The 25,775-nt window shown below is 38.8% G+C and overlaps 1 protein-coding gene across 1 annotated transcript in view; it reads right to left on the bottom strand.

The window, feature by feature from the left end:
- Window positions 1-22,043: 22,043 nt before the first annotated feature.
- Window positions 22,044-25,775, bottom strand: part of CFAP54 (cilia and flagella associated protein 54) — a 295,832-nt gene continuing 292,100 nt past the window's right edge. Inside the window, exon 69 of the mRNA XM_015070493.3 lies at window positions 22,044-24,186. Within this exon, the coding sequence (XP_014925979.3) occupies window positions 24,067-24,186 (120 nt within the window). The 3' untranslated portion in view covers window positions 22,044-24,066. The remainder of the gene's footprint in view (window positions 24,187-25,775) is intronic.

The raw sequence follows: 25,775 nt of genomic DNA, 5'->3' as shown, positions 1-25,775 counted from the left end.
ACGGTTCATGAGCTCAAGTCCCACATCAGGCTCTGAGCTGACAATGTGGAGCATATTTCAGATTCTTTGTCTCCTTCTGTCTCTACCCCTCCCCCATTCATGAGTGTGAGCTCTCTCTCTCTCTCTCTCTCTCAAAATAAAGAATATGTTCTAAACTATTGCCAGAAGGATCTTCCTGCAAAACAAATATGATCATTTCACTCCTCTCTTGAACGCTTCAGGAGATGGCTCCCCATCACTTTTGGGATAAATTTCTAATTCCTTAGATCACTCTGAACAGTCATTCTTTAGTCACTAAACATGTATTAAACGCTCACCATGTCAAGTTCTGTGGTAGATGTTAGAGTTGCAAAAAATAAAATAAAACGTGGCTTCTGCTTAAAAGAGCTACTAGTTTTGGAGAAAGTCACTAAATAACAGCAATTTGATTGAAATGTACAACACGCATGCTGTGATTCATGCCTTTTGTAATTCTATGAAAAAAACAACATCAAAAACACGATCCAAGAGACCTCACCTTGAGATTTTTGCCCACTATAGACCCACTCTTACTTTTAGCCATTTTGTTTGAACTATGATGAGGCTTTCCTAGAAAAGATTAAAGGAGGATTCAGCCCAAAAACTGACTTTTTTGCATTTCTTATAGCTCTCAAGGAGATTTGAACACGATAGCCCTGCACTCCTATATCTTGTTGGAGAATGCTCTGTCTTCCTGTAGCCACATAGGTTCACCTTTGGGTCAGATAGCTGTCCTGTGCCTTCTAAACACAAACTAAAGAATGCTCTATATTATTTGGTTTCTAATAACATGCCATAGACTTTAATGCAACATTGTGGGGTTATAGTATCTAATTGGTTTGGTGTGTGCTTCCTGTCTATTCCTATAATAAAGGGTACATTAGGTGTGCTTTATGTGTATGGCTTGACTTTGAATAAAACAGCTGCTCTCATTTTAAACTAGAGGAAAAAAAACCTAAGAATTATATCAGAGGGAACAATCCTTCACCTGGTGACCTAATGGATTTTTTTCTTCTAATTTACATGAATCTAGACTCATCTTTTGTGAGGAAAAAATGCTTTCTGGCTGCTAATTTGACAGCTGGAAATTTTTTCTCTTTTTCACCTGGACTTTCATCGCTGGATTCAGCTTTTGGGGGGAGGGGGGAGGGTGTTGTCTGAGAGAAACTATTTTTGAAAGCTGACGAACAATGGTCCAAGAGTGACTCGTGATGCAGGAAGGTAAGTGTTAAGCAGATTATTGAACAGGAAAACAGTTGTTTGATGTATTTCCTTCCTCCTGCTGAAGTATTGACCAGAAGAGGGCTTCTTGGGTGCTAGTGAAATTCTATTTCTTTATCCCCCATGGTTATCAAGTGTGTTCAAGTTGAATAAATACATTGAGCTATATTCTTTGGATTCATGCAATTTTCTGTATGTATGTTATACTTCAACAAAAAGCTATTTTTTAAAAACCCTGCAGCATCTCCTTCTCACCTGGAGGATACAGACACACGCACGCACACTCATGCTCCCTCTTCATGCAAAGGGATTTTTTTCCTAAAACATCTTTTTTCTTTTTTCTGTTAGACTATAAATTCTCTTTCTTCTTTATTAGACTTTAAATTTCTTGAGAGTAGGGCAAATGGTCTTATATAGTTTATGCTCCCTCTTGGAGCCAGCACAAAGGAGACCCTTAGATATATGCTGAACGAATGAGTAAGAGGACTGAATAAATGACAAAAGTAAGGATATTAGAAACAAGTTTTAGTGAATCAGAATAGGAATACAGTAAACTAGTATTCTCTACATTGTAAAAGACAACTATGTTTGTGATGATCTTAGACACTGGCCAGGTTCTCCAGGCAGCTGGAAATCTCATAATTGTGGCAAATATTAAATATAATATTTGAACAATCAAATCAGCCTTATGCTCAATATTACCAAATAAACGTCAGGAAGAGTAAGGTCTCTGTGACTTAGTGATTATCTTTAACAAGTATTGTAACTACGGCACTGTAGGGTGAGATGGGCTCAGTGTTGGAGCAGGGGACACAGCACTGCCTCCATCCCCCATGTGATAAAATCTTCATTCATGTTATAAGAGTCACTGATATTACAGGGACCTGACTTAACATATGGTTTTATTTTGTTATTGTTCTCTTTAGCCTTCATCTTGAAAAACAATTCCACGCTTAGTTTATGGAAGAACAAATAAGAGTAGAACAAGTAGAATGTCTCAGAATGTTTCTCGTCAATGACCTTTACCATTGTTTTTATATTAGGTGTTTACAAAGTCTCTCTGGAATAATGGATATCATCCCATCACTTGAGAAGCAGGGCTGGAGCAGTGATATATTAGTTAGGTATTTCTGTGTAATGAATTACTCGAGAACGTAATGGTTTAAAATAATAAACACTTATTATCTGTCATTGTTTCTGTGAGTAAGGAATTTGGGAGCAGCTATGCTGGGCAAATTGAGGCTCAAAAAAGATGAACTAACTTGGCCAAAGTTATAAGCTAATAAGTAGCAGTGCCAGGATCTAGAACCAGGTTCTCTGACTCTTCATGACCAAGGGTGACACCAGCGATCAAGATTCCAGTTAGGAAGCTATCGCAATAGTCCAAGCAAGAAATAACTCAGGACAGTTACCACTTAAGGTACAGGTAGAAGTGGAAACGTAGAAACATTTTGACAGCTGACTGCAGGACTATGCTGAGAGCCAGGCAACAGGGTCTCCTTTCCTGGACAGTGCTTTAGAAAGCTCTATTCTGGGGGCACCTGGGTGGCTCAGTCGGTTAATTGTCCGACTTCAGCTCAGGTCATGATCTCACGGTTCATGGGTTGCATCAGGCTCTGTGCTGACGGCTCAGAGCCTGGAACCTGCTTTGGATTCTGTGTCTCCCTCTCTTTCTGCCCCTCCCCCACACACTCTGTTTCTTTCTCAAAAATGAATCAACATTTTTAAAAAAATACAAAAAAAAAAAAAAAAAAGAAAGAAAGAAAGCAAGCAAGCAAGCTGTATTCTGGAACATTTCCCTGCCCACAGAGGAGCCAAGACACTGGCCTACCTGGAGCCCACATTCCTCCCTTTAACCTCAGGTGCCCAGAACCCTAGAATTCCCTGACTAGAATGACCTCAGCCCATATCCAGAAACTTCACAGGACTCTCTTCTGAGTTCTGTTGAAGCCAGAACTTACTATTTGTGTACACAACTCTTATACCTGAGAAATGGCCTCAGCTGACTGTCTGCCAAGGGTTTGGACAGAACTTTATGGTCAGGAGGGTGCCAGTCCATGTGCATGGATATGAGGTTTCTCACAGCGCTGGGTGGAGCCGGGGGCAAAAAGAGAAAGGCCATAGCTGGGGGCATCTCTGTTTGTGCAGCCAAGCTCCTGTGTAGCACCCCAAAGAATCTGAGAATCCTACATTCAACCTGCCCTTCCAGGTCGTTATAGAAGTATATTTATCATTAGAATGACAGAACACACTCTAGTTAAAAAAATTAGAGCTCGATGTATAACTTTAAATTATTTGAATATCTACTTTATGTGCCTCGATTTATACCCTGGTTGATCGAATATGATCATATTGGAGATTTATTTTTCCGGAAATGTTGTTAGCTAGAAAATCCCCAAATTCGTGTACTCTGAGAGTGCTGGATAGCGTTCTAGACATCTCTAGAAATTCTGGTTAAATGTAATAAATACTCCTTGAAAGTATAGGTGAGCTTGTAAGAAAGACTAAGAAATCCCCAATGAAGGAAATGAAGAAATGAAATCCAAGGTAGAGAGTCTGAGTAGATACTGTAGCCTCACTGGATGAGGCTTTTGGTTTTATTAACACAATGGTGTAGATTTTAATGACTACGAGGCCTGGGAATGCGCAGAGTGCCAAGTTATAACTAAGATCCTTGCATAAAGCTGAGATTTTGAAAATACCACATGGCCAACAGATAATGGCTCCCCCAAAATATCCACATCCTAATGCCAGGACCTTATAAGTGTTACCACACATGGCAAAGGGGATGTAGGCTGCTAATGAACTGACCTTATAACAAGATCATCTGAGTGGTCCCAATGTCATCACAAGAAGAGGAAGAGGAAGACAGAGGAAGAGGTCAGAGCCACGTAGCATGAGAAAGACCTGACTCATCATTGTTGGCTTTGAAAATGGAAGGGGGACACCAGCCAAGGAATGTGGACTGCTTCTAGAAGCTTGAAAAGGGAAAGAAACGGATTCTCCCCTAGAGCCTCTGGAAGGAACTAAGACTGCTGACACCTTGATTTTACCGCCATGAGATACATTTTGGACTTCTGACCTACAGAATTATAGCCAGTTTGTAGTAATTTACTACAGCAGCAATAGGAAACTAAGGCAGACCTCATCATTCTCCATAAAATGTTGGAATAGAAAAAAATCTGTATCTAGTATATGTGCTGCTGAAGTGAGTACAAGGGATTTGATCTAATTTCCTGGTGCTTTACGTTAAAAAGTGTCCCCTGTGATTTTGTTACTGTGGCTCTGCCCTTCCCTGGATATAGGGTCTGGGCCTCCCAAACTGAGAAATTGCCAAAATAATTGCTCTTAGGGAGAGGTTCCTGGCAAAACCCTCTTAGAAAGATCCAACCTTAGCCCAGGCCACACATGATTTACACAGATAAAGTCTTGATAATACCCTACTTAAAACAACAATCCAAATTAAAAAAAAAAAAAGAGGAGAAAATAATCCAGCATAAACCAAGGGAAGCAGATATTGCAAAGAGCAAAATCAGTATCACAGGAGTATCATATGATAGAAAAATCTGACAGAGACAGGAAAACAAGTATGTTTTCAATGACTGACAACAGAAAAGACTCAGAATAAAAACACACAACACTATAAAAAAGATCAGACAGATTTGATAAAGAACAAAGTAGAAAAACTACACATTAAATAATTAGTGACTTTCCTATGTTGTGTATTATAGGTTTCTCCTCTGTCAAAATATAATTTGCAAAAGTTGAAAACATGCTTATAGGAGTGCCTGTGTGGCTCAGTCAGTTAAGCGCCCAACTTCAGCTCAGGTCACGATCTTGCGGTTCACAAATTCAAGCCCCGCATTGGGCTCTGTGCTGACAGCTCAGAGCTTGGAGCCTGCTTCAGATTCTGTGTCTCCCTCTCTCTCTACCCCTTACCTGCTCATTCTCTCTCTCTCTCTCTCTCTCTCTCAAGTAAACATTAAAAATTATATTTATACAAATATAAAATGAGTATAAGACAAAGACTTCATCCAATTCATTAATTAGGGAGGGAAGCTTTAAAAAGGCAAAGCTTATTCAAAGGGCACTTAATAAATTTTTTTTATGTTTATTTTTGAGAGAGAGAGAGAGAGAGACAGAGCACGAGTGGGAGAGGGGCAGAGAGAGAGGGAGACACAGAATCCAAAGCAGGCTCCAGGCTGTGAGCTATCAGCACAGAACCTGATGCAGGGCTCAAACCCACAAACAGCGAGATCACGACCTGAGCTGAAGTTGGACACTTAACCGACTGAGCCACCCAGGTGACCCGTTTCTCAGAATAACTTTTAAGGAGAAGTCAATTGGTGGTAGGAAACAATGTGATTGGACTACTCCAATAAAATTGGCGTAGGTAATTTAGGGCAGCCTACTTTCACTTTATCATAAAAAACAACACCAATGCCACAACCCTAGGGAGGATTTGCAAAGAGAGCTACATCTTTCCTGCCCATTTTCAATCTTGTCTCCCTATTGCAGTCAGAGTGACCTCTAATGCAAATCCGACTTTCTCATTCCTGGCTGCAAATCCTTCAATAGCTTTCACACCTTACTGTGGCCCCTGCAGCATTTGTAAGTGGTGTACCTTTCTAACTCTTCCTCTTACCATCCCTGTACCACCACCTCAGGCTTGTGATTCAGCCAGATTGATTTTTTTTTTCCATTTCTTGAAAAGCCATTTCTTGAAAGTGTCCAGATTAAGTTAATTAAGGTAAGTTTCCATTTCTTCAAAAGCACACCTGCCTTTAGGTGTCCAGATATGCTGTTCTCTAAGTCTGGACTAATTTCCTCCATCTTCACAAACTATTTCTTACTTATATATTTATACTTAGTATTAGTTGAAGCCTGGTCTTAGCCCAGGTTTCCTAGACAACAAGGTCTAAAGCAAGAAACCAGAGCTGGCGCTTTGTGGACAGGGTGAGGGTGTGTAATCCTAGAGCAAGTAAGTGTAAGAAAAACTTGGGTGAATCAAGAAAGGGTGTGAAGCAATGTGGAATGCGTTAGAACACTGGCCACCACTTCAGGACAAGCCTTGAAAAGTATGGCAGTTTGCTCAGCAGATGTGATTGTTGAGTATTCAAGATTTCTCAAGGTGGCTATACAGAGAAATAATGCCTCAACATGGGAGCAAGGGAGATGAGGAATATGTTTGCCCCAATCCCTTGTGTCTTTTGTTTCCCACTGGACTGATCTTTTGATGATCTCAGCTTTATGCAAAGATCTTAGTTCTAACTTGCCACACTGTACAAACCCAGGCCTCACAGCCTTTAAACCCCAAGTGGAGTTAACCATTCCATTCTTGTAGGTCATGACATCTGGCCCTTTCTGCAGCTTCTCAGAATACTAGATCCCATATCCAATGATGTAGCATGTAGAAATCAATATATGCCATTTATGTGTGCCAAGATATGCCACTTGGAATAAGAATTGTATTGAGTTGAAAGCATTTGAGACTCAAGAAATACAGAAAGAAGTTTTTCTGGGGCTTCCCTTGTCTGATAAAAAGCAAAAACTTCCAAGAAATGAATACCATTGGAAATCCCCTCTCCAAGGGAAGTTTTATGGCCACAAAAAAGATGGAAATTTAGTACCGAGTGGATCTGCATAAAGAAAATACACTCATTGGTTTCTCCCATATATTTACCTTCTCATGGTTTGTTATCTTTGGAATCCTGAAACCTCTTCCTTTGTCTTGTCACTTCCCTACAAAGCTATTATTCTTTGTTAAGATGCTTTATAAGCCCAAGTTCTAACCACCCCTTTGAGATACTCATCACTGAGTTTCTCCTAATGTATGCATGTTACACGTGTTAATAAACCTTATTTTTCTTGTGCAAATTGGCCTTTTGTCAGCCTAATTCACAGGGCCCCAGTCAACGAAGTTAGAAAAATAAAGGAAAAGCATTTTTTCCTCACCTACAAGTATTCCTAGAATAAGGTGCCAAATGTGCTAGTTTGGATCCTCTGAGAAGCAGATGTCAAAACTGGTTTAAATGTCCAAAATATTTGTTGTGTGAAACAACCATGAGGAAATTGAGGGAAGGGGGGAAAAGGTGGAAGAAGCAGAGAATGATGTCAAAGCACGATGGAGACAGGGAGTGAAGTTCTAAGAAAGTTTCAGTCAGGCTGATGAGGATCCTAGAGAGCCAAAGTTGCCTATCATAGGAGTCCTGCGTCTTATGGGAATGGGCCTGTCTCAGGATCCCTCTGTCACCTAGTCCCTGGCAGAGAGCAACTTGGGGAAATAGGGCATCAGCACCAACTCAGTAATGGATTCAGAGCACAGAAGCTAGAGTCATCCATTGCTTCTCTTCCTCTCAGCAGATCTGAGTAGTGCACAAGGAGTGAAAACCTCTAGCTGAGCGGCAGAGGCCAAGATGCAGGCCAGGACCCCTGGGTGTTGGCAGGACAGCCCAGTGTAGGGGGCTGAGAGAATCTGAGGTGGCACATAAGATCTGTGTTTGATGCAAGAGTCTAGGCAATTCCATCAGGAAGCCTGCCTTCAAAAGCATGTTAATCTTTCATCCTAAATTAGGAACTCCTAGTCTTTGTTCTGTGATTCCTTTATCAAAGCACAATTATACTTTATGATAATTGCATATTTATTAGTAATCATTCCTAATAGTGTAAGCTCTAAGGAGGCAGGGGCCATATCTGTCTTGTTCCTGGTCCTCAGAAGGGGCATAACAAAGAGAGGTGAACAGATGAGAAACAGAACACCTGCTGTCTGTCACTGACACTTTCAAGGCTGTGAAATGATTCGTGCGCTTTTTTATACCTAAGATTCTCTGTCTTTAAAATGAATTTCACTTACAGGACACCTGGGTGGCTCAGTCGGTTAAGCATCTGACTTCAGCTCAGGTCATGATCTCATGGCTCATGGGTTCAAGCCCCGAATCAGACTCTCTGCTGTCAGCATGGACCCGCTTCACATCCTCTGTCTTCTTCTCTCTCTGTGCCCCTCCCCCACCCATGCTTTCTCTCTCTCTCTCTCAAAAATAAACATTAAAAAAACTAAAATAAAATGGGTTTCAATTAAAATCATAAATAAATAAATTAAGCCTCTTCTAGAGGCTGTGAAGGATAAGCTTACAAAAAGATGCGGAATGGAACTTTCCTTATATTCTCAGAATTTTCCTAAACATTAAAGAAGAGGCCAACAGTTAAATCAATTCACATTCTAAAGATTGCTGAGGAAGTTTCTAGACACCCCATTCCAGGACTTGCCAAGAGATGACAAAACAGTCCATTGCATCCCTTCCCCCTTCCCCCTCACCCCTCCTCACCACACACACAACACACACACTTCCCTCACCCCAGCTATCCTACATAAGCAAATGAGAGTTCATTTAGAAATGGAATTTGGGGACAAAGGAGAGTGCTATAGCTTTTCTCCTCTCTCTTGATGCGTGGGGTAATGAAAATGAGTGCTGTATGCTGAAAAATGGGGTTGGGGTGGAGTGATTCTAGAGAGAAGCAAGGTACAGACCTATACCAATAGAAGACCAATAGAAGTCACTTGGCAACTTCATCTGGGGCCATGAGGAGCAGGCAGAGCTTTTAGGGAGGATCTATGTACCTTGAGTTTGAGGCTGTAATTGAACATGTAGCATGCGCTTCCTGCCTGCAGAATATTTAAGGTGAGAGGCTGTAATTCGACCCTACTGCACATCCTCACCCCAGACTACGTAGGTTGGTGTCTGCAAGCTCTGTATAATTCTGACATTCTGGGATTAGAATGTGGTTTACATTTTTATGTCACCTTTGATTCAGAAGTCCTACATCTCTGAGTTTGTTCAGTTTTTGGATCATCTTCCCTCATGTACCCTAGACATGGAGCCGCCTTTCTTTGATTTCCCCTTTGATGTCTGTCTCTCACAGAAGGCTGTGGAACAGGGGAAAGGGCTTTGTGCCTCCCTGTTCCTTTTCACTCCTTTCCCCTAAGGACTCTTCCTTTTCTCATTTCTCCTTTCCATTGGTGTCCCTAAGAAATTAATTGTCCTTTACTTTTTGCTGTGAAACAATTTAGACCACTGCATCCTACTTGCACAGGGCTTCCATTTACCTATACTTAACACGCTCTGTAAACAAAGGACCACTTTCTCCAAAGCTTCCACCTTGAGCAGCACTAAACTCTGCTACCAGTCTCTGAAATTATACAGCTGAAGACATCTAACTCAGAAGTCATTGAAAAAAAATTGATAAGCCACCACTGTCCACCCCCTGCCTTAGTTCCCTAAAGAGTTAGCAAGAGGGCATGGAGACCTCCATCATGCTTGAGATAGGTCTCATGGCAATTTCGAAAGTGGAAGAAAATATGTTTCCCCACTAGATAAATTATGACTCCCCCCACTTTTCAAAGCAGATGCTGGGAAAGTCAGTTTCCGTTTTAAAGAACACATTTTTGTCCTCTTTATTTTACATCTGTCACATGAACCACACCAGAATACATTTAATAAAGAAGCCCATGCTAATCATTAATTATTATACAATACACCAGTTGTATTGTATTCTAATGTAACTCACATTTGTGGATTTCAAAAAGCTTCTCCAGATTTAATTAATCCTCAGCTTTGCTAATGAAAAGCACGGCTTCTACCCGGTATTGAGTTTGGGTTTCTAATCTGTTCCTTAAGGTCACCTCATTTTTCTTGAAAATGTACATTTATAGTTTAACACTGCAGATCTTTCACATTCCCTATTAAGCAATTATTTTGATTACTCCATTATCTTTCTTTTTTTTTATCCTAGACTATTTAGGTTGGTTTCTGCCTACCGCTAGCCAAGTGTAATTCCGACATTCTCTCTCACTCCCTTTATTAGCATGATTTGCATTAGCAAGGGATTCATTTTCATTCTGAAGACTGAAAACAATTTCATTATCTGATAAAAATTATCTTCTCATATGCTGTAAGAAGCAATTCTCCTCATTTATGGTCTCATTAGGCATTTCATCTGCCTAATACATCTTCTCAATTCTTCCTCTTTCCGGAAGCAATCATTCGTGTGGCTCAACTAACAAATCTTGGGCTTGGGATTCTCATTTTTGCCTTCCTTCCCTCTTTTGTTCTTTCTTTTCCTGGTGTAGTAACTGCATCATCTCTGTGAACGCTGGCTATTTCCTTCTCTTCCTACACATTTTGTTCAAGTTTTGTTCTAACACCTACCCTGTTGTATCATCAGTTGTAAGTTTACATTTCTGTTGTCCTTAATGGACTGTGAGCATCTGAAGCGTGGGCCACAGCTTCTGGATCTTTATATTTTCAGAGCCTGGAACTGTGTCCAGTGTATAGCAATAATCAAAAAATGTCTATTGAGTAGATGAAGGACGAAGTTCACGTGCATGTTCATTTTTATCTTGAAAATTAATACTCTTCAAAACATAGGAGAAAGTGGAGAAGCCAAAGCAACTTGATTAAGAAATCAGTTGGATAAACTGGGGGCAAGCTGAAGAGATACACAGATCTGTAAAGAATAGAAGTGATTTAACTGTCCCACTTGGAGCTAAAACACCTTTGAGACTGGCTGCAAGAGTCTAGTTGAGCAAGAGTAAAAATCCAAAGCAGTATCTGGAGAATATGGATACATCACAAATGATCACATGGGACAAGTTCCAAGTCAGATCTAGTGCCGTCTGTGCAAATAAGATACTGAATCATGACTATTTCTTCTCACCAAATCTCCAAAAGCTGACAGATATTGCCAAAAAATTCCTCAGTTTGATGTCACATTTTTTATTTATTTCTAAGCTTTATTCATCCCTCAAGGAGGAAAAAGAGTGATTAGAATACTTTGTTTTCACCATAAGTATATTAGAAATATAAGGACTGATGAAGAATCATCCTGTGCCATTGGGGTCAAGTTCATGGGAATGCCAAGGTACTTCTGCCGACCGCTTAGACCTGGGCCTATTTTTAAGGAAGCAGAGTTCCTTAACGAGTTTTAATTATGTTAAATTTAAAATGCTACTAAACCTTTAAATGGAGATGTCAAGCAGGCAGGTAGCTATAGGAGTTTGGAGATAAGGGAGCAGTCTAGGTTGGAGATGAAAATTTAGAAGATTTTAACACACAAATGGTACAGATATGGTCATCCTGAGTGAGAATGTGGAGAAAAGAAAAGGCAGCACATGCGAAGAAGGAGAGTTTTTTGCTTAAAACTGGTCAATCTTCTAGGTAAAAGGTCAGCAAACTGTGATCTGTGGGTCAACAGCCCTCTGCCTATTTTTGTTCAGTCTTTGAGCTAAGAATGATTTTACATTTTTAAATGATTAGGAAAAAACAGTCCAAAGAAGAAGAATATTTCGTGACACATGAAAGTTATATGAAGTTCAAATCAGTGATCAAATTTCTGTTGGAACACAGCCATGTGCATTTGTTTACATATTATCTACGACTGCTTTTGCACTACAATAGCAGAATTGACTAGCTGCAACACAGACACACAGCCTAAAATATTTACTATCTTGCTCTTTACAGAGCAAGTCTGCTGGCTTATCATGTTGTGTGAGAACATGAGTCCTGGAACTGCGATGCCAACTGTGATACCAGTCTGAATATGAAAGGTGGCAGGGAAGAAGGTTGCTAAGATACTTGCTAAAAAATGAAACCAGAACCCAGAAGTGACTGAAATTCCCAGACTGAATCAAACCTGAAGGCCACTTTACCAGTGCACTTTTCAGTTAATGAGTGAATAAACTCCCTTTATTTTCTGATCTAGTTGGATAGATTTTCTATTAACCAAAACCAAAATATATTTAACTAATACAGTTATGAGATCCAGATTTAAACCATAGTCCTTTTTGCCCTTAATATATACCAACTTGATACAAATCTCCCATTTCATAGCATATAACAGTCCAAGGTTATCCTCATGATTTCTACAAACTCCTGAAGACTTATTGTCTTAGTTCGGGCTGCTATAACAGAATACCATAGATTGGGTGGCTTAAACAACAAGCATTTACTTCTTACAGTTCTGGATGTTGGGAAGTCCAAGATCAAGGTGCCAGCCAATTCACTGGTGAGAGCCCTTTTCCTGGTTTAAAGATGGCTGCCTTCTTGCTATATCCTCACATGGCAGAGAGTTAGCTCTCTGGTATCTTCTTGTAAGGGCATTAATCTCATTATGAAGACTGTGCCCTCATGACCTCACCAAAACCTAATTACATCCCAAAGACCTTACTTCCAAATACCATCATATTGGAGATTAGGATTTCAGTGTATGAATCTGGGGGAACACAAACATTCGGTCCATAGCACTCATGGTCCTTGCTCCATGCATTCCATGTCCATGACATATGCTATCTATTTTTCACCCATTCTACCTCATCACAAGTTTCCCAAGCCTACACACACACTCTGTACTTATCATTTTGTGATTTCAGTAATTGTACTTAGGGTTTGAGGTTTCAGTAAAACTTCAACTACTATACAACTTCCCACATCTCTTGGCTATCCCTTCTCTTCTTCTCTCTTTACTCTCTTATTCTCAATTTCCAGAACAAATTAATCCCTCTCTTTGTAGGATGAACAATAATCCCAGCTTGCGTAGGACTGTGTTAATTTTTGGACTTTCCTGCTTTTTGCACTGAAATTCCACGTTCCAAAAAGCAGCTTTGTCCTGGATGAAGTGGGAAGATGGCTGATTCTATTTCCTTGTCTCAAGTAAAGGCTTTTTACCTGCTTCTCTGAATCATCAAAGCCAGCCCACACCTGTGGCTCACAGAAACCACCTGCTCCAAGAGACTTACTGAAACATCTTCCTAATCAAGGCAACTCTCTCATAAAGGGAATAACTGTACAAGATGTTTTGAAAATAAACATTTTTTAAATTTTTTATTTTTATTTGAGAGAGAGAAAGAGAGCACACATGTGAGCAGCGGGGAGGGGCAGAGGGAGAGAGACAGAATCTCAAGCAGGTTCCATGCTCAGCACAGAGTCCAAAGTGGGGGCCAGTCTCACAACCCTGGGATCATGACCTTAGCTCTAAATCCAGAGTCAGTCACTCAACTAACTGAGCTACCCAGGGGCCCTACAGATAGAAAAATAAACATTTCTTATCATTATATGCATATATACTTAGGGTTGTTATGTTGTCTTAATCAACTGATGCTTTTATCATTATGAAATGTTTCATTTTATCTCTGGCAGTAATCCATGTCTTGCAAAATATCTTGATATTAACATAATCACACCAGATCTCTTATGTTCACTGTCCAAAACGGTATACCTTTCTCCATCCTTTGATTTTCCACATGTCAGTGTGTTTATTTAAAATGCACACAATCTCTGCCTTTTAACTAGAAGTGTGGGTCCATTTATAATTAATGTAATTAATGATATGGTTGAATGTAAGTCAAATATAAGTCATTGAGTCTTCTAGATTTGTCCATTATCTTTTGCCTCTAATGTTTCTGATAAGACATCAGCCTTTATTCTTACCATTATTCCTTTCTTTAGTATGTTCTCTCTTTTTCTTCTAGATGATTTAATACTTTTTCCTATCTTTTGTCTTCAGAAGTTTGAATATGATTTGCTTGAGTATGAGTTATTTTTTAAAAGGCAGAGATCATTTCTGTGAGCCAGAGATGTAGGCTGGCTTTGATGCTTTCCATTCTGCAAGTTTTACTGTCTTTTTTTCTTCTGTGGTGCCTGATTTGCTATTAAGTTCATCCCATGAATTTTTTAATTTCAGATATATTGTTTTTACTTCTAAGATTTCCATTTCGTTCTTTTTCATACTTCCATATCTTTCTTAATATTCCCCATTTCTTTTCCCATTATATTAATCTTTCTAATCAATTCCTTTACATGCATGATAGTTATTTTAAAGTCTTCATCTGCAATTTCTAACATTTGAGATTTTCATGGATCTGTTTGACTTTTTTTCTTTGATTGTGGGCATAGTTTCTTGCTTCTTTATTCATAGTAATTTTTAGATTATACACCATACATTGTGGACAATATATTGTGATGATACATTATTTTTCTCTAAAGACTATTGAGTTTTGTTCTAGTAGACCATTAAACTACTGACAAATCACCTTCATCTTGTGGGGGTTTGATGGAATGAATTTGTCATTTTTCCCTGAGGTCTCAGTTGTCATTCTTAGTCCCGGGATTCACATTCTTAAGACATGGCCCGCTTAGCATTTCAATGAAAAGTACAAAGAATTTAATACTTGGCTGGACTTGAATTCCAAAACTTGTCTCTTTCAGCACCTACTGAAACCTTTGCTCAGCTCTTTTAACCTTCCAGTTGTTACCTTCCACTGGATTCCCTGGAGTCTGATTACGTACAAGTGAAGCTTGTCAAGGAGTCAACAGTTTGAGGGGAATTTGTGCACAGATTTTGGCGCTCCCTACTCTGTCTCCCAATTTTCTGAAATATCCTTCCTTAATCGCTAGCTGCTCTGACAACACCACACTCTGCCCTGTGAATCCTCAGTCCCATTCATCCATCTCTTCCTGATTGAGCTCTATCCCTCATGTACTTTACAAAATGAGGAGTGCTCTCAAGGAAAAAGCTATTTAAATCTGGGTCTCATGTAGTTTGTTTCCTTCATTTCAAGGATCATATCTCCCTCAATTTATGCATATTTTCAGCCATTCCCCAGGGCTTCAAATAGTTATTTGAATTCTTAAAAATTTTTTTTTCTTAATGTTTTTATTTATTTTTGAGACAGAGAGAGACAGAGCATGAGCAGGGAAGGGGCAGAGAGAGAGGGAGATACAGAATCGGAAGCAGGCTCCAGGCTCTGCACCATCAGCACAGAGCCTGATGTGGGGCTTGAACTCACAGACTGTGAGATCATGACCTGAGTGGAAGTCCGACGCTCTACCGACTGAGCCACCCAGGTGCCCCGTGAATTCTGATTTTATAATTATGTACACTTTTTAGTCCTAAGTTCAAAATGGTTATTACCAGATGATAGTTCAATGAAAGCTACTCTGCCAGTAACTAGAGGTGAATACCTCTTATTACTAAAAATTAAAAAAAAAAATTTCTGAACTTCCTAGGCAGAACCGAACTTTCCTTAAAGGTGCATGTAATAATATAAGATGCAATTAAAGTAAAAGATAACTACACTGAGTGTCCAGTATCTGCTAGGCACTGTTCCAGATGCTTTATCTATCCCCAATTTATAGATGAGAAAACCAAAGTGCAGAGAGGTTAAGAAACTTACTCAAGTTTATGTAGGTGGTAAATCAGAAAACCAGGACTCCAACCCACATGGCCTGATATCATTGCTGGCCATCTTACCCACTGTATGGTGGTGCTATTTAAGTGTGGGCTGCTATTCAATGTGGTGTTTCCTTGAGGGAGACAGTTTAAAGGGGCTTTAAGCTTGCAGCAGAGCACTGAACTGGATAAACTTTATGGGTCTTTTAAACCTATGAATCCATTATCCTATAAAAATTATAATCTCCAATCAACCAAAAACATTTTCATGTCAGAAAAATTATTTTCCTTCAGCCAGAAATCCAGAAAATGTACACACAAAATGGTATTTCCATGTATACTCAGCTCCCACAGAATCCCTTCTCTTTTCTCTACTTTAGAATTTGACTTACAGCACCTCAAGCAGAACTATATATTGTGGTTACCTGAACTACTGCAGCACTGGCTGTAGATGGTGTTCCTTCCAAATGCGATGTCAAGACTGATAAACCAACTTACTTCAAGCAATTCAAAGCATCAACCTTTGAGGTTTTGAAAAATAGCCATTTTGGTGTGTTTTTCCATGTCAGCCCAATGCATTTGAAAAGTATTTTTAACCAGTAAAATTGCTGGGTTTTTTTTTTTTTTGGTCTGAAACTGGGTTTAAGCTCAATAAATATCTGTTCTTTACTACATGCCTCCTGAATCGTTTTAAATTGATTCATCAGATGTGGATATTGTTTTGCAAAAAAATAAAATAAAATAAAATAAAATAAAATAATAAATGAAAAATTCTCATAAGAAAATCTGAAAAATACAGTCCCTTGTAGATCTACGATCCTTGAAATGGTCTATGAAATAGGTTGCATTTCACTCTAGGCTGCTGTTGAAGAAAGAGTTCATTTAGGATATAGTCTCATGAGACCCCACAGGAAAAACTGTTCTCTGGAATTAGTGCTGGGAATACCAGTGCTTCTAAGTACGTGGCCCATGTTTCCCTAACACTGTTGATGTTGTAATGTGCCGCAGGAAAGCATGCAGCCGCATCCGTGGCTGACCTCTAGTGAGTGTAAAGGTTGTAATCTTTTTTTTTTTCAAGAAATTAATTCAACTCCTTATCTTTGTACTGAGCACATACTTGTAAGCTCTCTTACATCCTTTTTGAGCAGGTCTGAATATATCTAAGTGATCAGGATTTGACTCCCACAGTTTTAAAAATAAAAACCACTGAATTGTAAATGAAAGGTGAGAGGCAAATAAAAATCTGAAAACAATGTCACAAAGTATTCGAAAAGGGCATCAAAGAATCTTGGAGATCAGCAACAACAATAACAACAACAAAATAGATGGGCATACAAGTAAAAATTGAGTAAAGGTCCTGAAGAGACATGAAAATAGAAAAAAAATGTGATCCACAGATAACAAATGTAAAAAATAAAAAAACATTCAACTTCAGTTGTAGTCAAAGAAATGCAAATCAAAACTTAATGAGAAATTTCCATTAAAAAGTGGAAATATCCAGTATCTGCTAGCCTCTAAATTAAAAATGGGAAAATAAATTCATTTATTTCTTGAAATCCACCTGCATTGCTCACTGACCTCAAGCTAGGGGCCAGACATGCAAATAAGCATGTGTAAAATAGAGTGGGTGTGTGGAGAAACCAGGGGGCAGCAGGAAACACAGGTCCCAGTAGGGGAGATGCCTGGGCTGTATCTAGAAAGAAGAGCTGTATCATTAGATGTGGCCTTTTTTTGAAGGAGGGACTAAGCGGCATTCCTCATGTGTAGGCTCCAACATATAGTGGGCACTTGATAAATATTTTATAAATAGAAAGAGTGAGAAAGGACATTCTTGCCAAAAAAGCAAAGGCACAAAGTAATGAATAAAATCTATCAAATGAACAAGGGTGTGCTTAAATTAATGACCGAAGTTTTTCAGGGAAATACTAGCATATCTAAGAAAGAGCGATTAAATGACTAGCCTCCAAAGGACAAATGAAGATTTGCTGTGGATTTTTTCCTTCCTATGGATCATTACCATATATTTATTATTTGGAAGAACTCCAGGCAGTTCCTTTGGATCTAATTACACCCCGATTTTTCTAACTGCATTTCATTCAGACCACCAGGTCTAAACACTTCCAATTTGGGCATTTTCCCAACGAATATGCTCTGAAAAGGCACCTGCACTACACCTAAGGAATATGGATAGTTGCCTCAAATCTCAATACTTCTCAGTCTAAGACTATGTTTTTCTGGCTATTAGGGAAGACAATTAGATATGCTATTGGAAATACATTTAAATGTTAACATTGATTGTTTCACAGTGGTGGATTTTGGGGTAACTTTTACTTTCTACTTTGTACCTTTTAATATTTCATGAATCCTCTATATTAGTTCTGAATTGTTTTTGTAATGACGAGAAAAGACATCAGTTCAAGTTTTCTCATGAATCTTGTGGGGGAGAATTAAGTTAGGAAAGTTGTGAAACTCTTCGAAAGTCTTCAAATTATTTAGAAATCTATTGATTTTTCTTTCACACTGTGGATAGTTTTAAGGGAGGGATCAAGGTGATTTGCACTTGGGCAGAATGTGGTTTTTAGAGCCGTTCCCATTCTAAGCTATTAAATACAAAATGTATAAATGTTATCTTAAATATCAAACAGGACCAAAGACAATTTAATAACAATTAATTTTGCGTTGTTTCCAAAGCTCCAGTCGAAAATGTCCTTTTTGTAATAAAATTCCTATGCCTCTTAACCCAGCATTTTAACTAATGAATTAATTATGAAGAAAACTCCTGTCACTAAAGCCTTCCCGTTAATCATGTCTGTATTTATGACCAAAAAATATCTGTTGCTATGGAAATTTTAGTGTCAAAGTTTCATCTCATAAAGCTCTACTGATATGTAAAGCAAAAATAGGAAATGAGTCTTCAGAGAAGAGAAAGTTCTTCCTTAATACATTTTTAAAAACATTGAAATTATGGATAGATGGATTTTACAATGACCCTCATTTTGCATAACTAGCAATCATGTAAGAAGTCCTGCATATATCTAATTTTGGAAGATCAAATAATTTAAAGTATAACTAGGGAATTTACCATTGACAGGAACTGCACAGAGAATCTGCCTCAATTTAATTAAACATATACTGAGGTTCTACTAACTTATATTCAAAATTAATATTTTCATAGATTTGAGTTTTCTAAAATTGAGCACATATATAATCTGACAGTAGTTTCCAGATGATTTTTAGTTGTCACTAAAACTCCAAATAATGGAACCAGATGTGAACTACTCAGTTACAGCTGTATAATGAGACCAGAGTCACAACTCACATTTAATATTCACCAGTAGGTGAGCCAAGAACCACACAAAGTATGCTGGCCAACAAGATGAGGAAGGAAAATGATATATTTGCTTTTAACTTATGAAATGTCTCATGTATGCAAAAAAAAAAAAAAGTAGAGACCAATATAACAAATACCCAGCTTAAAAAAGACAATTTTGGGGTGCCTGGGTGGCGCAGTCGGTTAAGCGTCCGACTTCAGCCAGGTCACTATCTCGCGGTCCGTGAGTTCGAGCCCAGCGTCGGGCTCTGGGCTGATGGCTCGGAGCCTGGAGCCTGTTTCCGATTCTGTGTCTCCCTCTCTCTCTGCCCCTCCCCCGTTCATGCTCTGTCTCTCTCTGTCCCCAAAATAAATAAACGTTGAAAAAAAAATTAAAAAAAAAAAAGACAATTTTACAAGTACAAATGAAACTTCTTGGGCATTCTTGCTAGATCTCATTCCCCCTCCTTCATCTAAGAGGTGACTGGAAACCTGAATTTGGGGTTGACTATTAACCTGTATTCAAAATGTTGTTAGTATATACTCACACATTCATAAAGACTCTATTATGTCATTTCACCTATTTTAAAAAGTTTTATATAAATGGTGTCTTCCTATATGTTTTCTTTAACACTACATTTTTTTCTTTTGTTCAACCTACTTTTGAAGTGTATCCAGATAAATATCTCTTTAATTCATTTAAAACTAACTGTTCTTTGGTAGTCTGTTACGCATTCATTTGTAATTTCTGTCTTATATTCTACTATATGGCTACACTATTATTTTTCTATTCTCTATCTGAGGGAAATTAGGTAGATTGTTTGTTTGCTTGTTTTTTGCTATTGTAATCAATGCATCAGGAAAACAGTTTGCACAAGTTTCCTTGGGCACATGGGCGAAGTTTCTTTGGGAGATATAACACAAACATTTCAAGCATGAGAAAATGAGAAAAGGTGGTTAAACAGTGGACTTCCTGGTCCACTGTTTTCTCCCCTAACCCACAGTTATGGGCTTGTCCAATCCTGTGCACACATAGATAATATTAAATTATTAAAATCTCTTTTTCCATAGATTGAAGATATCTTTGATGATGAAAGATAGATAGGTATAGATAGATATAGATATAGATATAGATATAGATATAGATAGATATTTCACCTAAATTTCCAGGTTGTAGGGAAATTGTACATCCCAAGATATAGTGCAAACAATGAGGTGCTCGGTCTCAAGCTAAATGAAACCCAAAGGAATGTGGGACACACTCACACACTTATGACACCCTTAAGCTAAGGTGATAAGATGCACTGTGAAAATACAACAGTGCAAAACTCTACACTAAAGGACACTATTAGAGACAAATGAGTAGGGCACCAGCAAGTGCCCAAGTAGTTCTGGGAGCCCTATGCTCTGTCATTTGAATTAGGATGGAGAGATTCATACCATGTTGTCCAGAAGAAGGAAGAGCAATGCGGAATAGAGGCAGAAACCAAGCTTCTAGTACTCTCCAGAAATGTGCCATTTCCCCCCTGCAATTCAGTGAAGGAGAACAAGTTAGCTGGGGTGGGAATTGTGTAAAGTGCCAACACATGAAGTGAACAAAGACTACTGCCCTGAAGCATCTGAATAGCTGGCAGGTGGTCAATTTCTAAAGCAATTTCTTAGAGATTGATATGGAGAAAGATATGGGAAGCTCTGGGGTTTTATTACCCATCGCTTAGCTGTTGGCATTGGCCTCTATTCTCTCGCTCCCTGCTTCCCTCCCCTCTTTCTGCTTCCCTTCTTCTCCCCTTTCAGTTTGTGTCCTGTCATTCTCTGTTATAATTAAAATAGGAAACATTGCATGTGTGTGCTATAAAGCATCTGCAGATACTGTATATTGTATGAAAAAATAAGCAGCTGCAAATTGTGTAATTTGGTCTTAAAAAAAAAATCCTGAAAGACATTTCCGGAAATAAACATCTTTCATCCCAGTAGGTTTGAATTTTCTTTTTGTTTGTACTTCAGTCCATTTTATCACCATCCTCACTGCCTTGTACAGAAAGTTTCAGCTTTAACCAGTGAGTGTTCCTATTTTAGAAGAGATGAGGGAATTTCCGGAATGATGGCTTAAAATGGGGCAACTACGATAATAGGGTGTGGTGCAGTTTTACGCAGTGTTTTTCTCAGTCAAAACAACACCTAAGAATAACAGCAGCCGTAAGTTATTAAGAGTGGAGAAAAAGTAAAAATGTGCTGAAATATTACCTGTTACAGTTGGGAGGGATCTGCCATCCCCAGAGGAAACCGGTATATTGGCATGGCTACCACTGGCGTGGACAACATGCTTTCTTGGGGCATCTGTTCAGGTCTGCAAATCATGTTTCAAAATCTGTTCCTAGGCAATAGGTGTTCCACTTTTAGCTTGAGGCTCAGCCATGTCTTCCTTTTCCTTGACTTCCCAATTTCCAGGAGCAGTGGAGTAGGCGCAAGGGCTGGGGAAGCCAGTTTAACAATGAAGAGCTCAGACTCTCCAGTCAGACAGAGCTGGATTTAAATCTTGGTTCTGCCTCTAACTGTGATTATTGGGCAAGTTACTTAACTGCCTTTTGCTTTCGTTTCCTTATCCATAACATGGGGTGAGTCATCCAATGTGCATCACGATCTTAATTCTTGTGAGGACAGAAAATGTTCCAGAAAGGTTAGGCAATAATGGTAGTGGTAGTGGTAGTGGTGGCGGAGGTGGTGGTGATACCTTTGCTTCCCTTCCTTTTAGAAGCCCATAGTACCATCTTGCCCCGGTCACATGCATCCATCCATCCATCCATCCATTCATCCATCCATCCATCCCAGAAATGTTATAAACCTCTACTATGTGCCAGGCATTATTCTAGGGTCCTATAAAACAGTACACGCCTTTATATCTACTAATATTTAAAATAAAGAAAAATGAGGGGTGCCTGGTGGCTCAGTCAGTTAAGCATCCAACTTCGGCTCAGGTCATGATCTTACAGTTCGTGGGTTTAAGCCCTGCCTCGGGCTCTGCGCTGACAGCTCGGAATCTGGAGCCTGCTTCAGATTCTGTGTCTCCTCTCTCTCTGCTCCTCCCTCGCTTGTGCTCTGTCTCTCTCTGTGTCTCTCAAAAATAATGTTTTCAAAAAAAACGAAAAGCACCCAGTTAGTAAAAACTTACTAGTGACAAACAGTGGAATACATGCATATACACTCCTGGGAAATTAATATTAGGTTGAAGCAAATGGCCTTGGTTACTAGTCATGCTATATTTCCACACCTATATTAAATGCATAGTAACCTGTTGTGCCTTTTTTGCCCCTGGTGGCTAAACTTCCCATAAATTAAACTTTTCCTCTGAGGAACAAAACCTTTAAAGGCATTCTCTCTCCTACCAGAGAAACTTATAAGCTCCAGTCTCTGGACAAAGGATTTGGAAGCCCTCACCACATAAAACCCATCTTAGTGGCTTTCCTGCAAGACCCAAACTTTATTTCATATGAAGGTAGAGTCATCAGGCAATTTTCTTCCCTGAATTCAAAGGGAAATAGTTCCTTTTTCTTTCACTGCAGCATGGTAACCCAGTTGTTCTGTCTCTGTTTCTTCCCTTTCCATTATATACTGAATACATATCTTTTCTGAAAGCCAGACCATCATTTCATTCATTCATTCATTCATTCTTTTTCACTCACTCAACATAGACTGAAATTCCACGAGTGCTAGGAATTTGCCACTCTCCTTAATCACCAGTCATAGTACCCTATGATACACCGAATCAAGCCTGAAGCCTTCGATCTAGTTCCACTCTTAGAGTTTAGCTCATTTTCCATTATGACTGTCCACTCCAGATAGGTAGCAAGAAAGTCCTTGACATACAAACCATATTCATTATCATCGTTATGTGTCTGTTCTCCTACAGCATCCTCCCTACCAGCAAATGTCTGACCGTGAAAATTCTTTTTATTAGAAGTCTTGCTTAAGGTTCGTTTTCTCCATGTACTATTCTAGGACAAGTCTACCTTGGCTGTTCCTGGACTTTGGAACTGCATGGCTGTGTGAATTTTTTAAAAACCAGGGGCCAGAATACAGTTGCTACTTTTTTCTTTTATTATAAAGTAAGAACATTAAAAAATGTAAATAGTTACCAGCTACTATTACCACTACTTCATAAAAGAAAAGCCAATTTAACACCAATAGGAAGCAGAAAATTCATAATCTCAGGATAAAGGGCAATTAATTAACCACATTTAACTTTAGAAAAATACATTTAGGTTATACCTACTTTTTTTTTTCATTTACTGTTGCTGTTCATGGCATGAACAGGCTGGCATGTAGGAAGCATTTAGGCGTAGCCTTCTTCAATGTTAAAGAAAATGGATGACCCTCCCATCACCTTGATCCCCCTCCACCTTGGCAGGGACATGATAACTCCCAGCACGGTGATTAGTACCACCTCAGGTATTGCGCTGAGTCCTTTATTACACCATCTCACTTAATTTAATTCACATAGCAATCCTATAAATAGCCCCATGCTACAAATGAGGAAACAAACAAAGGCTTAAAGAATTTGTTACTTTCCTAAAGGAGCAGAACTGGTAAGTGGTGAAGTTACTGTTCAAACTCAGTTCTATATAATTCCATAGTCCATGCTCTAAAATTTTATATAATGTGGCTCCCAGCAGTATAAAATATGAAAGGTCTTAATTTGCTACAGATTTCTTTCCAAACCACATAGACAAACTTCCAAAGTTGAACCGACCACATGTTGAGGTTTAATCCAGAGTTTCTCACTCTTGGCACTATTGACATTCTGGGCCAGATGATCCCTGGTCGTGGGGGGGCCCTCCTGGGCCTCTTAGGATAGGTAGCAGCATCCCTAGCTTCTACCCACTGGAGGCGGGTAGCACCCTCCTCCCAGTTACAGCAATCAAAAATGTCCTCACACCTTGTCACATGTCCCCTGGCGGCAAAATTGCCCCCAGTTGAGAACCACTGTTTTAATCCAATCTTGTTCTACGGACACATCTAAAGACAACCTGTACGTGAACTGTATGACCATGGGAATATTTGCACCTTGCACAAACATATTTTCTATGAACAGTTCTGTAAGATTGTTTTAATAAGCAACAGCATTGTTATTTAATTCAGATACAATTTAAGACATTACTCAAACTATAATTTTTGAGGAAATTTTTGAGGAAACAATTTTATTTTGCTTGTTGTGAGAAGACAGTTCCAAAAATGTATTTAAACCAAGAAAAACGGTATCACTTAAATCCTTTATAAGGGTAACATGTGAAGAATGTTTAGGGAATAATCGACACCATCCAGTTGAAGAGGCTTCCTCCTGATACAATACAACCGTTAGCAAGATCAAAAAGTCTCTCAAGATTGAATATAGATGGCAGCGAGATAGCAAATGGGACCTGAGAAGAAGCAAAAAGTGTTCATGAAATGCATGGTTTCAAACTGTTGGCTGAAGTAAAGTTCTCAAACACACAAATACCAATTCCATATAATGATTTTATGTGAAAGATATTTAACTCTTGCCTAAGGTAAAATGCAAAGTTTCACGTCTCTGCACTGCTGAAATGTCACACATATCATTTTTATATCCTATTAAGATTCATAGATTAGCCTATAAAAAAGCAGGTATTTCTAGAAATATGGACTATTTGCATTTCTATAATCACTGCGTATGATTCTACAGGTAGGACTTTGGCCCTGTTCCTAACGAAATGCATTCTTCCATTAACAGGTTTTCCAGTTGAAAATCTCCCTGTCTCGCTTTGAGCTTAAATCCTGCCACAGTGAAGCAAATTCTGTTTGGAGCTCACTCTTTCTGAAAGACACACGGGGAGACCACGCAGAGAACTAGTGCAGCCAAAGTCACCTGAACAGAACAAAAGACGGAAAATAAGACTGCTTTTATGATCACAGCACTGATTATTTCATTGAGAGAGGGGCCAGAAGGAGAGAATAAACAGGAAGGAGTGGAAACAATGTTTCCTGGGAATCTACTTTATGCAGATGTAGATAATTTGGAAGATGAATGAGCAAATGTCATGCAGAATGACCATAACAGATTAGATCCTTGTGGGCCTAAATTACGGTAAGAAATTAGAAGAAAAGTTTTATTAATTTCTTGTCCAATTGTTAAACGAAACTTTTATTCTTTTTTTATTTAAAAAAATTTTTTAATGTTTTATTTATTTTTGAGACAGACAGAGAGAGACAGAGCATGAGCAGGGGAGGGGCAGGGAGAGAGGGAGACACAGAATTCGAAGGAGGCTCCAGGCTCTGAGCCCCATGTGGGGCTCGAACTCACAAACTGCGAGATCATGACCTGAGCTGAAGTCGGACACTTAGCCAACTGAGCCACCCAGGCGTACCAAATGAAACTTTTATTCTTAAGAAAACTCAGTGAATCTAGAAGTGGAGGCTGCCTTTTATTTTTTTCTTCACTTTGTTGGATTAAAATATGACAAAAGTATTCCAGTACTTGTCTATAACTTAAAATAATAAAGAGGTGAAAAAATTAATAATGTCCTCCTTTCTCACTCAATCCTGAAGTAATAAGTATTACTAGTTTCAGGAGTATCTTTCCAAAACTTTTAAAATCCTCTAACAAATGTATATTCATGTGGGTTTTTTCTTTTCCCTTTTCTCTTTCCTTTGTTTTTTGAAATGGGATAACTAGATTTCCATGATTTGCTTTTTTTAGTTACCAATATGTAAGAAGAATCCCTCTTTAATCAATTCAGGGAGGCAGAATAACTACGTTGAGTTTAAGAGTGTGCATTCTGGAGTAAGACTGTTTTGATTCAAACTCAGACCTCAAGCACACACCAGCTATGTGAGCTTGAGTAAAATATTTGGTCTGTTTGAATTTTAACTTCCTCATCCATGAAACAGAAATAATATTGTAATTACAATTGTTATTACAACATATTGCTATTACAGGATGGGATGAATTTATACACATAAATACTTAGAACAGTGCCTAGCACACAAT

The sequence above is a fragment of the Acinonyx jubatus genome, chromosome B4 (assembly GCF_027475565.1).
Source record: "Acinonyx jubatus isolate Ajub_Pintada_27869175 chromosome B4, VMU_Ajub_asm_v1.0, whole genome shotgun sequence".
Taxonomy (NCBI): Eukaryota; Metazoa; Chordata; class Mammalia; order Carnivora; family Felidae; genus Acinonyx; species Acinonyx jubatus.
This window is presented reverse-complemented; position numbering and strand designations above follow the sequence as displayed.